This window comes from Alternaria alternata, assembly GCF_001642055.1.
Source record: "Alternaria alternata strain SRC1lrK2f unplaced genomic scaffold CC77scaffold_5, whole genome shotgun sequence".
NCBI lineage: Eukaryota > Fungi > Ascomycota > Dothideomycetes > Pleosporales > Pleosporaceae > Alternaria > Alternaria alternata.
The window spans coordinates 713,942-726,412 of NW_017306194.1; the positions used below are offsets into that span (position 1 = coordinate 713,942).

The 12,471-nt window shown below is 51.0% G+C and overlaps 6 protein-coding genes across 6 annotated transcripts; 5 read left to right on the forward strand and 1 right to left on the reverse strand.

Moving 5' to 3' along the window:
- Positions 1-138: 138 nt before the first annotated feature.
- CC77DRAFT_1018030 (transketolase) lies at positions 139-3,232 on the forward strand. The gene is made up of 5 exons (XM_018524529.1): positions 139-442; positions 607-749; positions 991-1,075; positions 1,126-1,420; positions 1,470-3,232. Exons 1-5 carry the CDS (start codon positions 389-391, stop codon positions 2,945-2,947), a joined length of 2,055 nt encoding a protein of 684 aa, XP_018388623.1. The 5' UTR covers positions 139-388; the 3' UTR covers positions 2,948-3,232.
- A 398-nt stretch (positions 3,233-3,630) lies between these two features.
- CC77DRAFT_700698 (hypothetical protein) lies at positions 3,631-4,972 on the forward strand. Its single transcript, XM_018532815.1, has 3 exons — positions 3,631-3,940; positions 3,998-4,243; positions 4,292-4,972. Exons 1-3 carry the CDS (start codon positions 3,686-3,688, stop codon positions 4,703-4,705), a joined length of 915 nt encoding a protein of 304 aa, XP_018388624.1. The 5' UTR covers positions 3,631-3,685; the 3' UTR covers positions 4,706-4,972.
- Positions 4,746-6,204, forward strand: CC77DRAFT_701089 (S-adenosyl-L-methionine-dependent methyltransferase). Its single transcript, XM_018532817.1, has one exon. The coding sequence runs from the start codon at positions 5,240-5,242 to the stop codon at positions 6,176-6,178; it is 939 nt and encodes a 312-aa protein (XP_018388625.1). The 5' UTR covers positions 4,746-5,239; the 3' UTR covers positions 6,179-6,204.
- A 1,500-nt stretch (positions 6,205-7,704) lies between these two features.
- Positions 7,705-9,557, forward strand: CC77DRAFT_984016 (cytochrome P450; the record flags this gene model as incomplete). The annotated part of the gene is made up of 4 exons (XM_018536160.1): positions 7,705-8,267; positions 8,319-8,699; positions 8,750-9,200; positions 9,248-9,557. 4 exons carry the CDS (start codon positions 7,705-7,707, stop codon positions 9,404-9,406), a joined length of 1,554 nt encoding a protein of 517 aa, XP_018388626.1. The 3' UTR covers positions 9,407-9,557.
- A 298-nt stretch (positions 9,558-9,855) lies between these two features.
- Positions 9,856-10,809, forward strand: CC77DRAFT_1018033 (DUF1264-domain-containing protein). The gene is made up of 3 exons (XM_018524530.1): positions 9,856-9,971; positions 10,019-10,193; positions 10,246-10,809. Exons 1-3 carry the CDS (start codon positions 9,882-9,884, stop codon positions 10,665-10,667), a joined length of 687 nt encoding a protein of 228 aa, XP_018388627.1. The 5' UTR covers positions 9,856-9,881; the 3' UTR covers positions 10,668-10,809.
- On the reverse strand, positions 10,260-11,838 carry CC77DRAFT_1018034 (hypothetical protein). The gene is made up of 2 exons (XM_018524531.1): positions 10,960-11,838; positions 10,260-10,910 (listed from the first exon to the last, which is right to left on the reverse strand). Exons 1-2 carry the CDS (start codon positions 11,461-11,463, stop codon positions 10,737-10,739), a joined length of 678 nt encoding a protein of 225 aa, XP_018388628.1. The 5' UTR covers positions 11,464-11,838; the 3' UTR covers positions 10,260-10,736.
- Positions 11,839-12,471: the final 633 nt, after the last annotated feature.

Below are 12,471 nucleotides of genomic sequence, written 5' to 3' on the forward strand. Positions count from 1 at the left end.
TGCGGTCGTTCTCGGCGCATGGCGGATACAGAGGGAACAGAGACTGTACAGGGCAAGAGGTTAGTAATGGACAGTCACTTGCAACAGCGCATGATAGCCAGGACTAGGCACGCAAAGCCTTGTCAGCACACGGCGCAAGCTTACTAAAACGAAGCAGCAATTCGTGTCCGTGGCTTGGACGGGTGGGATGCTGCATGTTATGGCAGAAAGTGCGGCGACTGGTTGATGTAATCGGGCTTTGAGAGACCCCACTAAAACGTCCACTCTGGCGTTATAGTTGAGGCAGGCATGACGCCTAGCCACCCCACTATAACTACAAAACCTAAACACCAGCACGTCTGCGCAACTTCTCTTCTTCAATCTTTTCCCCATCGACAGACTGCCCATCATGCCGTACGGAAAGACTGACGAGCTCGCCATCAACACCATCCGAACCCTAGCGGTATGTACACTTCTCTTGTTGTTTTCTGATACCATTGGCCGCCCCACCACTATCAACAGCTACCCCGCTAGCAGTTCTCATCCCAACAAAAGCGGCAGCAGCGTGTTGAAGCCTGCGGAAAGTCGTTTGAGAGGTTCAATGGCTGACTTTGTGTGTTTCTGTAGGTCGATGCCACCTTCCAGGCAAACTCCGGCCACCCGGGTGCCCCTATGGGCATGGCCCCGGTTGCCCACGTCGTGTTCAACAAGTTCATGACTTTCAACCCCAAGAACCCCAAATGGGTCAACCGCGACCGCTTCGTTCTCTCGTACGTACTTTTCTGTACTTTTTGTACCAACAATGGCAGCCATGACGGCCATATCAAGCAGGCTGGGATTGCGCAGCGCAATTCTGGAGCAATTCAGTTGAGAAGTTGCGCATCTCTGCCGTGGCCGCAGACAAGAGAGTGTCACTTTTGCTTCTTCGGTCTTTCTCGGAGTTCAATCGCGACTTTTTTTCCATCTCACACCCTATCGTACGAGACCAAATAACTGACTATGAGTGATTAGCAACGGTCACGGATGCATGCTCCAGTATGCGCTGATCCACCTGTTCGGCTACAACGTCAGCATTGACGACTTGAAGAACTTCCGCGTACGTACTTTTGACAGCTTGGTCTTTCAGCAGCACTAACACCATAATAGCAAGTCGACAGCATCACCCCCGGTCACCCCGAGTCCCACGACACCCCCGGTATCGAGGTCACTACTGGCCCTCTTGGTCAGGGTTTCGCCAATGCCGTCGGTCTCGCCATTGCTGAGAAGCACACTGCTGCCGTCTTCAACAAGCCCGGCTACGAGCTGATCAACAACCACGTCTACATGTTCTTCGGTGATGGCTGCGCCATGGAGGGTATTGCTAGCGAGGCTGCCTCCACTGCCGGTCACTTGAAGCTCGGAAACCTCATTGCCATCTACGATGACAACCACATCTCCATTGGTATGTTTGGCGAATAACTTCAAGAAATTCAAAATCTGACGTCATACAGACGGTGACACCAAGTGCGCTTTCACTGAGGATGTCAGCAAGCGATTCGAGTCCTACGGCTGGCACGTACAGCACGTCGAGGACGGTGACTCCGACCTCGAGGCCATCGAGAAGGCCATCGCTGAGGCCAAGAAGGTCACCGACAAGCCCTCGATGATCAAGCTTACCACCACCATCGGTTTCGGTTCCAAGCTCCAGGGTACCGGCGGTGTCCACGGCAACCCCCTCAAGGCCGACGATTGCAAGCAGGTCAAGGAGAAGTTCGGCTTCGACCCCGAGAAGATGTTCGACGTCCCCCAAGAGGTCTACGACATGTACCACAAGCACGCCGCCGAGGGTGCTGCTGCTGAGGAGGAGTGGAACAAGCTCTTCCAGAAGTACGGTGAGGAGCACAAGGAGCTTCACGCTGACCTGTCCCGCCGATTGACTGGCGACCTTCCCGAGGGCTGGCAGAAGGCCCTCCCTACATACAAGCCCACCGACCCTGCCATCGCCTCAAGAAAGCTCTCCGAGAGCGTTCTCGAGGCCATCCACGACGTCGTTCCCGAGCTTCTCTCTGGTTCCGCCGATCTGACTGGCTCCAACAACACCCGATGGAAGAAGGCCGTCGACTTCCAGCCTCCGGAGCTCGGCATTGGTGAATGGTCTGGTCGATACCTGAGATACGGTGTCCGCGAACACGCCATGGCTGCCATCATGAACGGTATGTCCGCATACGGCACCATCATCCCCGCCGGTGGTACTTTCTTGAACTTCGTTTCATACGCTGCCGGTGCCGTTCGTCTGTCCTCTCTTTCACACCAGCGCGTCATCTACGTCGCTACTCACGACTCCATCGGTCTTGGTGAGGATGGTCCCACCCACCAGCCTATCGAGACTCTCGCCCACTTCCGCGCTCTGCCTAACATGATGGTCTGGCGCCCAGCCGATGGAAACGAGTGCTCTGCTGCTTACTACATGGCTCTTACCTCCAAGGAGACGCCTTCCATCCTTGCCCTTACCCGTCAGAACCTGCCCCAGCTTGAGGGCTCAACACTGGAGAAGGCCATCAAGGGTGGTTACGTCGCTCTTGAGAACAAGGACGCCCAGATCACCCTCGTTTCCACTGGTTCTGAGGTCTCCCTCTGCTTGGAGGCCGTCAAGACCCTCAAGGACCAGGGCATCACCGCCCGTGTTGCATCCCTGCCTTGCTTCGAAGTCTTCGATGCGCAAGACAAGGACTACAAGATGTCGGTTATCCCCGCTGGTATCCCATCTCTCAGTGTTGAGGTCATGTCCACCATGGGTTGGGAGAAGTACTCGCACGAGCAATTCGGTCTTAACCGCTTCGGTGCCTCTGGACCATACAAGGAGGTCTACAAGAAGTTTGAGTTCACCCCTGAGGGTATTGCCAAGCGTGCTAAGGCTACCATTGACTTCTACAAGGAGGTCAAGCCTCTCCGATCTCCTCTCGACCGCGCGTTCCAGCAACTCATCTAAGCGTTTGCGTAGCGTAAGATTTGCTTTCTGGAGGTTCTTGAGATTCTGGAGCATTGTCTCTGGCTTGTAATGAGTGACGATATGTAAGAAGCAGCAGCCTGCTTCATGAAGAAGGGAAAAATATGACCCGAGTAAATAGAATTTGATTCCCCCTTTAATTATGTTTAGGGCATTCTGTGATGTTCAAACTATATGTATATTGTACCGAAAGTCCACCGTTACCTGAAGTTTGCAAAGGGTCCTACTCGGACCAAGTTTCGAAATATAAAATGATCATCAGCAGCGTAGGGCTGAGCAATTCACGAGTTTCTAGATCTGCAAATCTGTGCGAAAGCTACCCAGGCATGACATTTGCGCACCCACTGCAATGCACAATTATCAAGATTACAACATCTGTGTGTTGTGTGAATAGCTATGATGACTTTGGAAGACCCGTTGGTTAGTGCCAGGCGTCGAGCCAGCGTTGCTACACACGTTGTGCCGTGTTCAAATTGCTTGACATTGATCAGGTGCATTTCCTGTAGGCAGGTCTTCTGGAGATGCAACTGGCAACAGACGACTGGAAGTATTTCATGTGCATGATGGCTTTGATGTAGGCAACTGACACCTGGGAAGAGATGTGGTTGTAAAGACAAAGAGTCGGAAGTGAAAGCTGCCACGAGGTCGGCGCGCTCTCCTCCGAGCCCGCCGCATTGTCAACTTTTCGCGACATCATCACCAACATCACCACGCATAGCCATGATGTCCCAGACCGACGACAGCAATGGTACCACGAGAGGTCTCAGAAGACAGCCATCGTCACGCAGCATATTCTCTGTCCCGACTCCGATAAAACAGTTGTTCGACCAATTTCCACTCGTCACGTATCCCGCCAACGATTTCCCACAACGCGCTCCGCAGCATCACAATGCTCACGTGCTTTATGTCTTCACCACGGATGAAGGAGCAATACGAGGAGCACCTTCGCACAACCCAGCGTGCTTGAAGTGGCAGGTCAGTCTATGTCTCAAACCACCCCCATGCCCCGCTACCGGGCTCACACTATCACAGGTATACCTTAAGTTCTCCAAGATACCTTTCCAAGTCGCATCCGCAAACAACCATGCTTCTCCCAGCGGCTCACTACCTTTCGTGATTCCATCATCTTCGGATCCCTATAAACGACCCCAACCTGTCCCTTCCAGCAAGCTGCAACGATGGGCCATGAACAACAGTGAGAGGGCAATAGAAGAGCCCGGAGACCCGCGATACGAAGCATATCTAAGTTTACTAGACCATCGTATACGGAGAGCTTGGGTTCGTTGACCGCAAAAGCATACTCGACTCATGGCTAACATCTTGCAGCTCTACACTATCTATCTCTCCCCGAACTTCACCACCATCGCCGAACCCCTCTACATCCTCCCGAGCTCCCGTAATTCCTTTGTACGCCTCGCCATATCCCGCGAACTGCGTCTGGCAGCCGAGACCGAGCTCCTTAAGTTCTCAAGCATCATCAACGACGAGACACTTTATAACCAGGCAGACGAAGCATTTGCAACGCTCGAGGCTTTGCTAGGCAAAGACGACTGGTTCTTTGGTGCGCAGAGACCGGGCTTGTTCGATGCTAGTGTCTTTGCGTACACGCATCTGCTATTGGATCAGAGATTGGGCAAGGATTGGGTGGACACGCGTTTGCGTGACGCGCTAATGGCGCGCAGACACCTAGTCACGCATCGAAACCGCGTACTGGCTAGATATTTCGAAGAAGCATCTTGAGTGAACGACAATACCCGTGAGCTATAATCGAGTGTACGCAGTACGACTGTACCATCTGAATTCGTCTTGAGTACCACGAACGATCAATTAAGCGTCAACGAGACGCGTTGTTCAGCTCAGCTTGGAAGGAACAAATTTATGACGAATTTAGTTTGGACGAAACGGACACCGCGGACATTTTAGCGCGACCCGGAGCCTAATACCTCGGGATGCAGATATGACTCACGCTACGTGGAAGCTGTACGACATATCGCCTAAATAGGCAATGCTGGATACATATCGGACTCGCAGAGGGCGCACAGTAGAGTCATTGGCTAAACGAATCTCTATATAGACTTTCGTTGGGCACTCAACATCGAAGACAGTATCAGCCCCCAGAAACTTTACCCCACTTCAGATCCGCGATAAACGTCGTCATCTGTTGCTAGAGCCACAGCCAACTATCTGCTATTGCAACTACGACCGACTCCTGTCTTTCCTCTTCAACAAAAAAAAAGAAGACACAATCAGGTCTTAAGAGCCGCTTCAACCAACATGACGCAACCAACATCCGTTGATATGACCTTCGATACTTCCCTTGTGGACATCAACCCGCCCTCAAACGTCAATGCCTCCTTCTCAACTACGGACTCGGGCTCAACATTGGACGTTCAACAAAACCCCACGCAGGCTACAAGTGCAAGCAACACCTCCAATTCAGTCCAGCATATTCCAACTCAAGCTGCCTACGACCAATGGGCTTCCATCTACGATACCGATGGCAACATGCTGCAAGCAATTGACGATCTGGAACTTCAACAAGTTCTTCCAGAATTCTTGTCGCAGGTCAAGAACAGCAATGTCACAAAAGAGAAGCTTCATGTCCTCGACTTGGGATGTGGGACTGGACGAAATACAGGAAAGCTCGTACGCTATGATTGGAACGGAAAGAGCATCGAAGTTACTGGTCTGGACTTTTCGCAGGGTATGTTGAATGTCGCCACTAAGAAGCTGGCTACGTCGATTGAGGGTCAAGAGAAGGTGCGGTTAAGACTGAAGTGCTGTGACTGCTTTCCAACAGTCAACGATCCATCGACATCCCCATTGCCTGCTGTTCAAAACCTGGAGCCAAGTCATGCAGTCATCTCTACTCTAGTATTAGAGCACATTCCGCTAGAGGACTACTTCGCCACGTTGTGCACGTTGCTCTTACCAGGTGGTACAGCGCTGGTAACCAACATGCATGCAGACATGGGTCGTATCAGCCAAGCCGGCTTCGTCAATGCACATGGTGTGAAGGTTAGAGGAAGTAGCTACGTCTACACAGTTGGAGAGACTGCAGAGGCAGCCAGAGCTGCGGGACTTGAGGTGATAAGTGTGAATGAGCGAGAGATGAGAAAGGAGGATGTTGAGAGTGGTGCTGTGGGCGAGAGAGGGTGGAAGTGGGTTGGTATGAAAGTTTGGTATGGCATGGTTTTCAGAAAGGTCTTGTGAGCTATCGTGAATTTAACAGTTGGAGCTGAAACACCACTACCGTCATATAACCTTTACCTCTCGAGTACCTTCACATACGACCACAGGTAAAGGAGTATACTGGATCCCGTTTGCTCTCCACACGTCAAGCCTTTGACCGGCGGACTAGTAGTTAGGTGGGTGACCACTAGCGAATCCCCGCTGTTGTATGTTTTTTTGTTCTTGGTCATGAGTGAGAGATGAAAGTATTGATCTTGTAGTGATACTTTGGTCAGTGTGTACAGATCACTATCACCTACCACTTCTCTGCGACTCATTGCCCGTGGTTGGCTGTATGTAAGTATCGGGGAAGTTGATACTTGGAGAGTGATGATCAAAGATAGTACGAAGTCAGTCATGGTAAGATGCCAGCCACAGGTCCTCCACAGCATCAGCGAACTCGTCTGTATCCTCCAGCCTCCTCATAGTATTGAAAACCCCAGTGTTTCTGATTTGCCCTATTTAGAATTCGAAGCGAGCTTAGCGCTGTATGGCAGAAGTGCTGTCTCGGGCGGCTCCATGCCCACTTCCCAGTCAAATAGTTGTACACGGGACGATCCATGCGAAGTTATTTTTGGCAACATGAACCAGGTAACGTACTCCGTAGTGAGTAGTCCGATCAACTTCCAAGTCACATAGCTGTATGTTTCCATGGGGGTGTCATTATTACCATAGGATTACAGGTGCCTAGCGAAGAATATGAAGCGGCCTCTTAGGATATGCATCCGTCAATGCGGTTGGAAATTTCACCTAGGTATCGGCTTACCAGCAGCCTAGACGTGCGTACGCCCTACATTTAGCCCGCGGGCCAAAGACTCGTCGCGTAATGAAGGCAAGGATGAGTGACAGCGGTTGTTCATGGCTAGCGCCGTCTCGCTTCGTGGCTTTCTGAGCGCGGGAAGAGACCGTTAACAGTAACATGAGTAAGCTGCATCGACATTCGAGAACGAGATGAGGAAAGCCACCAGCTACGAAAAGTGTGGGATCTCATCTTCTGAAGTAACTTTCGTTCAAAGTCCATTAGGCTATTGACTGTATGACACGAGGCAGACCCAGCAGCACTTTTCCTTACGTCCATTTGCTGGGGAGTCGGAAGGATGCTACCGCTCTCGGATATACCGAAAAGGGTTTCTTTCTGTCAGGGTTCACGATCCCTCCCCTCATTCATGGCAGTCTTAGCCCCCATACCGCGTCCAGCTGGTGAAGCTTAGAATTCAGTTAGGTTATCTCTGACTGACGTGTGGAGCGCAAACTATGGCTAGAATCAGAGGGTCCGCGTTACGCCCCAGTACTTGCAGTATACCTAGGTACACGCATCGGGTTCGTTGCTCTTTTGAGTATACTAGTATGGCATGTTCAGATCATGACTCGTTGTCACAGCAAACAACCCTGTCAGGTTCACTGCAGAGCGCTGCTGCTACTGATAAACGACGGGACATAGTGCGCTCTCTCCCTCTACTAACCATAGTTTTCGAGTCGCTCTGCTCTTTAACGTCGGCATCTACGACATGGCGCTCCTATCTGATGTCTTTTTCGGTTCAAAAACGAGTTCTGTCTTCTTGTTCTACATCGCTATATCCTTCGCGGCATACTATCTCATCTGGACCGTCTACGCTCGAACCCTCCATCCACTAGCTAAGGTTCCAGGGCCATTTTGGCCTTCAGTCTCGCGAACATGGCTTATGTGGCACCATCACAAAGGCGATATTGAGATTGTCGAGCGCGTTCTTCATAGGAAATATGGCCCGATTATTCGGATCGCACCCGATGAGATCGTCACAACCGATACCACGGCCATTCCGTATATCTACCCAGTTCAGAAACCACTCGAGAAAACGGACTGGTATAAACCGTGGCGGCCACAAGGACTAAACAGCCAACCGGATCTATTCACACAGACCAACGAGAAGGCTCACGCAGCGTATCGGAGGATTGTTGGAGGCGTATATTCACTTTCCAGTATACTAAAGAATGAATCCCGGCTGGACGAGACATTGGAACTCTTTCTAGAACGAATGGATAGCTTCGCTGATAGCAAAGAAGCATTCGATTTTGGATTTTGGCTCGAAATGTGAGCTACATGTGATCACTAGTAGATTGTCCTGGCTGACACGTGAACCAGGTACTCATTTGATAGCGTTGGCGTCGCGTTCTTTGGTCAAGCCTTTGGATTCCTACGGGACAGCATCGACTACAAAGGCTACATCCACTCGGTTCATCTTGCGATGCCTTTCCTTACTCTCTTGACAGTGACTCCGTACTACATGCGGCCATTCCTGCTTCTGATCGCTGTTTGTATTCCGCGCTTACTGAAAGCTGTGCTGGCTGTAGAGGATATCAAGAAGACTGCAATCATAGAGACGAAGATAGCCACCGAGAGAACACTGGAAGTGACTGAAAAGAGACCTGATCTACTGTCTCAGTTGCTAGCAATTGTGCAGGAAAAGGGAGAAAAGGTGAACTACTCACACAGAGAAATTACGTCAGATATGTGGGTTGCAATGTAAGTATAATGACATCCAGACCCCCAGACTTCACACTAAGCCCTACTAGTATGGCCGGAGCGGACAGTACATCCATCTCTATGCGCTCCGTTTTCTACTTCCTAATGAAGCACCCAGAGAAGCTCGAAAAAGCGCGTGCGGAAGTCGATGCAGCCTTCGAGAATGGCACACTATCGTCCCCAGTTCAATATGGTCAACTCGCTTCACTTCCCTATCTAGTAGCCACAGTCAAAGAAGCATTACGATTGTTCTCTGCCTTCGCAGTCTCGATGCCTCGGTATGCTCCTAGCCAGGGGATCACACTTTGCGGGAAGCACATTCCTGCAGGCTATACCGTTGGAATGAATCCAGCTATCGTTTCGCATGACCCCAATGTATTTGGGGAAGATGCACATGAATTTGTTCCCGAGCGATGGCTACAGAGCGAAGACCGCACGAGGGTGATGGATAAGAGAATCCTGATATGGGGCGCCGGGACGCGAACATGCGTTGGTAGGCCTGTAAGTTGTCCGTGATCACACACTGAAGATTTACTGACGATTCATAGCTTGCTTTGACGCAAATTTACAAAGTGACTGCAGAGGTTTTGCACCGTTTTGACTTTGAGATGGCGCATGATCGGCCGTGGAAGACGCACAATGCTTCTTTCAACGTCCAGACTGGTGTCGAATGTAAGTTCAAGCGACGAAGTTCAATGGTAGTGTAGTCTGCTAGTTATTCTCGATCGCTATCATATCCGATAGGGCCAGAAGATTGCATCTCAAGAAAGATGTGTATTCATTCGCCACGATCCAACCAGAGCTCGTAAGCTTCTATATACTAGTCAAATCTATACATCGAGTGCTTTCAGAGATCTCTATTAGCAGTGCTGAATGCCTCAATACTCTCATTAGATCTGTCGCTACTGTTCCGCTTGATTCAAGGAGAACTGCAGGGTCCGCTGTTTTGCCCAATCGTAGATCATGATGACGTCAACCTATGTTCATGATCCGATGTGCGCCCTGGGAACTTCGTCATTCGAGATGCCGAAAACTATTTCTGACCAGCGGTTATAATCAGCGACTTTGGCGGGCTACTCTATCAAAGATACTCCCAGCAACGAAAGTTCAACCCCGCAACCAACTAGGAATTGAAGTCTCAAGTGCAGATCACCATCACCAAGACAACGACAACAAGACAAGATGGACTCGCTTCCCGTAAATAACAAGACAGCTGGTGAGCCAGAAAGTACATATAACAATACACTTGAAGCTGGTGCTGCCATGACTCAGGTAAGTCCATCAGCTCTTTCTGACAATAACTCTATTGATTCAACCAGAATTTCGCTCCAGTCAAGAGGATATGTGCGCATCTCAACGCGTTCCATGCATATGCCCATGACCCAAAGCGGGATGCAGTCGAAGCAAACCACTACTGTGCTCACCTGAACGATGAAGTCCGCCAATGTATCCTCTACGACTCCCCTGAAAAAGTCGCACGAATCATTGGTATCGGTAAGTCATCCACCTCTCGGACCGCGCAACTCACTTCTAAACCAGCTTGCAGAATACATGATCTCCCCCAAGCTTTACGAGACACTCGATGCCGAAGAGCAAAAGCTCTGGCATTCGCACGTCTTCGAAGTGAAATCCGGAATGCTAATCATGCCGCGACCAACAGGCGTCCCAGAGGCCGCGTGGGAAGTAGCTGAGAACAAAGAGATGGAAGAGGTTGTCGAGCTGTACGGCAAAATCTACCATCTCTGGCAGACTGACCGGGGCGACAAACTGCCATTGGGCCCACCCCAGTTGATGACGAGTTATACGGCGGCAGATCAGATGCCGGATTTCGAAAAGCGGGTAAAGGAAAGGGATCAGAGATTTGGCAGTGATTACCAGAGGAAGAAGGGAGTCAGAGAGTATATCGAGGTGCCCAAGATCCACGAGAATGCTGACGCGACGTGGGCAAAGGGGGGTATCGGACACTAAGTAGGGTGGTGGGAGAAGACAGTAGAGCGCGCGACAGCAGAGTATGGGCTGCTCTTGAATATCATCTCTTTATGACCCGGTCGTGTTCTGCACCACCTCAATACCCGCTGGATCTTTCTTCTCACGTCCCATTAATCTACCCAGCACATCCTTCTCCTTGTCGCCATCTTCGGCATCGCTCGCGCTGTCGTCGTCGCTGTTCGCATTCGGGTCTTTCTCCTCGAGCACGCCTAATCCAAGGTCCTAGACACTGTTAGAAGCGCCCCGCGACACGGCAGAAACAAGTACTCACCATCTCAATGTATGGCTCACCCTCCTCATGCGCCTCGACAGAGTCTAAACTCTTCAGTGTTCCAGCCTTCTTCTGCGCCTCCAACTCTTCATTTGCAGCCTTCAACTGCGGTAAAAAGTCTTTGAGGAAACCACGAATGTCGGGTCCAAGGTCTTCATCGCCCAGCTTCATGATGGGCTTCTTCCCCCTGTTCGCGCGTAGATTTACAATGCCGTCTTGTGATTTTGGCTCCTCAAGCTCCATCTCTGTGTCCTCGCCGTCGTCGTCCTCTTCTTCGTCGCTTGAAGTCTCGTCGCTGCTGGGTTCTTCGCTCGATTCGGACAGCTCGCTGTCGCTGTCTGAGGTACCCAAGTCGCTTGCGTTGGTCGTAGAGTCCTCTGCGGCGTTGGTGGACGCAAGGGCCGAGTCGGAGGACATCGAAGGCGGCGAAGATTCGGGTTCGTTGGAGAAGCGCACGCGTTTGCTGCGGTGCGCGACAGCCTCGTGAATGTATGGCGACGACATGTTGTCCGGTATTCTCCGATATTAGCACTCCTAGTAGGGACTGCTGGAGTTTGTCTACGCGTTTTGGAGTGGGTTACAAAAGTCTGGGGAAAAAGTTGGGTAAGATTCAGTTTGTGCAGATCTCTCGCGGAATGGTACCGACTGGGCGAAGACCATAGGGCTACGTCACCGCCGCCGCCAGCACATATGGCCTCAAGGCCAATACCGGGCCAGATATTCACATGCTACATGCTGAGGTGTGTAAACAAATATCGTGTACCCCGTAGGATGCTCCACAGACAACGCATGCGGCTCTAGATTGGCCTGAGGCCGAAGCGACTCGTTGGTGTCAACAGGGGTCGTGAAACGGCGTCTTGAAACGTAGTTAGAGCGGGCGCCTGCATGGCTGACTTGTGGTCTCCGAGGGGTTAAGCCTCTTAAAGGTCCAGCTGGCCTCGTACATATCTGACCTCACCTCTTCTTGTCAATCTTTACCGTCTCACTGTTGTGCTGTCCGCCTGCACCTGTTCTTCTGTCTCCTGTCTCTGTCCTTGCTAGAGTCGGTGTGTCGCTGCCCCACTTCCGACGGTCACAGGTCTTCACCAAGAGTATTGAATTAGGTGTCTTTACAAGAGATATCTAATATCGAGTTTAGGTATGTATTGATTCTCTCATAACCTCGTCTTTTCGGCGTCATTTGTTCTATGGCCTCGTATTCGTCCTGCCACTGCATCAAGATTCGTCCTTAACCTCCGACACACACCAATGTCAATACCGTCTCAATCCTGCATTCCATCACTTATGAGCTTTGCACATGAACTTGACGATCCTACGTCTCGTTTGTTTCTATGGAGCATCTATCATTATCATGGGCTTGCTGCTATCCTGTCAGCGCGCCCATGTGGTCTGATCTCGTCAAGCCCAACACTGGACGCTGGTTGGTCCATTCGCCTTCACCTTCACCACGATGCTGCTTCGCGCTCTTCGAACAGAGCTCCCAGTAGAACCGCCTGCTATTATCCGTCTTTA

Coding starts and splice junctions, on each gene's coding strand:
- CC77DRAFT_1018030 (XM_018524529.1), top strand. CDS start 389: ATGCCGTACGGAAAGACTGACGAGCTCGCCATCAACACCATCCGAACC. Junction 443..606: donor ACACCATCCGAACCCTAGCG/GTATGTACACTT, acceptor GTGTTTCTGTAG/GTCGATGCCACCTTCCAGGC. Junction 1,076..1,125: donor ACGACTTGAAGAACTTCCGC/GTACGTACTTTT, acceptor ACACCATAATAG/CAAGTCGACAGCATCACCCC.
- CC77DRAFT_700698 (XM_018532815.1), top strand. CDS start 3,686: ATGATGTCCCAGACCGACGACAGCAATGGTACCACGAGAGGTCTCAGA. Junction 3,941..3,997: donor CAGCGTGCTTGAAGTGGCAG/GTCAGTCTATGT, acceptor ACACTATCACAG/GTATACCTTAAGTTCTCCAA. Junction 4,244..4,291: donor ATCGTATACGGAGAGCTTGG/GTTCGTTGACCG, acceptor AACATCTTGCAG/CTCTACACTATCTATCTCTC.
- CC77DRAFT_701089 (XM_018532817.1), top strand. CDS start 5,240: ATGACGCAACCAACATCCGTTGATATGACCTTCGATACTTCCCTTGTG.
- CC77DRAFT_1018033 (XM_018524530.1), top strand. CDS start 9,882: ATGGACTCGCTTCCCGTAAATAACAAGACAGCTGGTGAGCCAGAAAGT. Junction 9,972..10,018: donor CTGGTGCTGCCATGACTCAG/GTAAGTCCATCA, acceptor TGATTCAACCAG/AATTTCGCTCCAGTCAAGAG. Junction 10,194..10,245: donor CGCACGAATCATTGGTATCG/GTAAGTCATCCA, acceptor ACCAGCTTGCAG/AATACATGATCTCCCCCAAG.
- CC77DRAFT_1018034 (XM_018524531.1), bottom strand. CDS start 11,463: ATGTCGTCGCCATACATTCACGAGGCTGTCGCGCACCGCAGCAAACGC. Junction 10,911..10,959: donor GTGAGCCATACATTGAGATG/GTGAGTACTTGT, acceptor AACAGTGTCTAG/GACCTTGGATTAGGCGTGCT.